This window comes from Leuresthes tenuis, unplaced genomic scaffold (assembly GCF_036924035.1).
Source record: "Leuresthes tenuis unplaced genomic scaffold, fLeuTen1.0.hap1 SCAF_22, whole genome shotgun sequence".
Classification (NCBI taxonomy): domain Eukaryota; kingdom Metazoa; phylum Chordata; class Actinopteri; order Atheriniformes; family Atherinopsidae; genus Leuresthes; species Leuresthes tenuis.
This window is the reverse complement of record NW_027325376.1, coordinates 16,071,336-16,074,087: the sequence shown is the minus strand read 5'-3', so window position 1 is coordinate 16,074,087 and position 2,752 is coordinate 16,071,336. Positions and strand designations below refer to the sequence as shown.

Sequence of the window (2,752 nt, the reverse complement as noted above, 5' to 3'; positions counted from 1 at the left end):
ACAAACCACTTGGTGATAAAAGCAAATGGATACCTGTTGTTACTGAATCTATCGCGTAGTTCTTGAAATAGACTGGGCCTTGCATGTGAGCTTTCAGCCACAGCAATTAATAGTTAGATCATAAATTATTCATACGGTATTTAGCATAATCACTTTACATAAAGGACTGAATATATCAGTTCCATAAATGACAAGATACTGAGTATACTTGCTGTGCATTAACACAGACAAACAATTGTTTTCCTGTTTGAATTTTTTTTAATTGTACACACTTAATAACACTACTGCAGAACAAACTTTAGGGCTTATTCTGTGTTAGTAGTGACTCAATGTGCCTGTACAGGAAGTTGATGCTAAATTACAGTTCTTTTTAGATTACTTAATGACACAGTTGTACAAATGACACATATCTCAGTTTGATTAATTAATTCTCATTGGCTTACCTTTCTTGTTAGTGATAATTATTCTTAAGCTAATGCTGTAACATGTGTGCTGTCATCACAGTTCAAGACAAAAATAAACACAATTCAGGTTTTTTTTCAAACTTGAGGCTTTACACACGAACATTCCAAACTTCTCATTAATTTGCATTTACATAATTTGAAATTATGTTTTGATCGTTTTCCTTTTCTTTTTTTTTTTAAATGGTGTATCTACTATTTTTTATGTTTTTTTTTAAGTGACTTGAAGTTTATTCTCATGTGTGCTCACAGTTATTTGATATTGACGACAAACCGGTGTTTTTTTTTAAACGATGCAGCATAAAACTCTCATATGTATTTGCTCTGATAAAACAAACTTGAGGTTGAAAGATAAATATGATAAACAAAAATAATATGACATACTTTTGATAACGTTTGATAGTGAATTATGTACTCTTGCTAATTAAACTCAATTTCCCACAGTGCTGAGTGGCATGTGTACTGAACCGGATATCCGCCCCGTTTTTCTCGCTTGGAGAAATTTCGCTACACGTGGGATTCCGTCGCGGAAAGAGTCCGTTCGCTTGAAAATTGTACAGTTTTTCGACCAAGTAAAGCCTCACTGTTTTTCATCTTTATCTCAAAAGCTTTTTGCCGTGATGTTTCTGCAGTTTTACTTAAATGAAAGCGGGGACCGAGTCTACACCCTGAAGGTAACGCTAACGTTGTGTTTACACTATTGGAAGATGACATAAACGTGTTTTGGCTCATGTGGTTCATTTAAGCGTCGTAATGTTAAACCTGAAGCTGGCGTAGGATCGAAACCTAAGTTGTACGAGTTAGCAATAGCATAGGGAAATAACTAATCCTGTTTATACAGAGAATCATTTTGATTAAGGCTGAACAAGATACTGGCAAACAAACACTCATAGTATTTCATTTCTGATCATATATAAATATATATATATATATATATATAAATAAGGAAAAAGCATGGAGTTATTGGTTCTTAGGAAAACATGAATCTGTCTCCATACGTTATTGATGTGACGTCATTACTGAGAAAATTTGTATTATTAACACGATCATTACAATTAGAGTTGTGGGTTTTTGGTTGGATTTCGTCACACGACGACACGCCAAAGATGGTTGAAAATGACAAAATAAACAACAGCAGCAACAAAACAGTTCAATGTATTATTTGTGCCAGAAGTAAATCCTCTGAAATTTTTCATTTGTTACTAAATATAATACCTCTAAGCAAAGTATTCAAAGTATATCCAAAAAGTTTTTAAAAATGTACAGGCGAGTGTATATTTTGTCTTTATATCATTTTTCGACACCAATATTCAACTGACTCTTTCTGCCTTTGCCACCAACAGAAGGTGAGACCCGATGGGCAGCCCACCACCTCGGCCCACCCGGCTCGTTTCTCCCCTGACGACAAGTTCTCCCGCCACCGGGTGCAGTTGAAGAAACGTTTCGGCCTTCTGCTCACCCAGCAGCCCAGGCCTGTTATGTGAGAGAGTGGCGACAGGAGGCAGGAGAGGTGAAGGGATGGATGGCGATCAGAGCAATTGATGCGGGGATGGAGGTGAAGATGGGGCTGCAAAGAGAAGAGGAACACAATTCCTGACCTAAATTTAAGAGACTTTTGGTGCGATGGAACAGCTGTTGATTAATGCGGTCTCATATAGCGTTGTCTTTTTGGCATTTATGAGAGTGTATTGCTGTGATTTTCTTTTTTTTCTTAATGCTGAATAAATGTTTTGTAGATGGTTTGTATGCTGTTGTCCCTGTGTGTTTAAAGTGTGTTTTAAAGTCCAGACTAAGTGACAGCCTATAAGGGGGGGACATTTTGAGCGACTATTAAACATTGTTAAACAACAGACAAAATAAACAACAACAGACAAAATTCAGATACTTCCATATGGGTCACAGTGGCCAAATGAATAGTTTTCAGAACTGATAATTGCAAAAAGTCTCCTTTCTATCTAACTGAGCTCTTTTAGGAGGTATTGGCACTTCTTTCTTTAGAGACTCAATAATTTGAATATGTAACTTAGCTCTGATTGTGTAACTTTTTCTGTTTCATATCAGGGAAATACTTAACATGTACGCAAATCAACTTCAACCAATCATGACTAATTCTTTATAGGACACTGCACATGTTTTATATATATATATATATGTGTATATATACAGACTACTTCAAATATTTGTGGAAGAACGGGTCGCTCTCAGGAGCTCAGTGAATTCCAGTGTAGCACCCTGATAGGATGCCACCTGTGCAGCAAGTCCAGTTGTGAAATTTCCTCGCTACTAATTAT

The 2,752-nt window shown here is 36.3% G+C and overlaps 1 protein-coding gene across 1 annotated transcript; it reads left to right on the top strand.

Annotated features, from left to right (window-relative positions):
• Positions 1–936: 936 nt before the first annotated feature.
• On the top strand, positions 937–2,205 carry nop10 (NOP10 ribonucleoprotein homolog (yeast)). The gene is made up of 2 exons (XM_072376157.1): positions 937–1,135; positions 1,805–2,205. Exons 1-2 carry the CDS (start codon positions 1,082–1,084, stop codon positions 1,943–1,945), a joined length of 195 nt encoding a protein of 64 aa, XP_072232258.1. The 5' UTR covers positions 937–1,081; the 3' UTR covers positions 1,946–2,205.
• Positions 2,206–2,752: the final 547 nt, after the last annotated feature.

What these genes read in the sequence shown, in the direction of transcription:
- nop10 (XM_072376157.1), top strand. Translation starts at nt 1,082, where the DNA reads ATGTTTCTGCAGTTTTACTTAAATGAAAGCGGGGACCGAGTCTACACC. An exon ending in ACCGAGTCTACACCCTGAAG is followed by an intron (nt 1,136 to 1,804) that starts GTAACGCTAACG and finishes TGCCACCAACAG; the next exon opens with AAGGTGAGACCCGATGGGCA.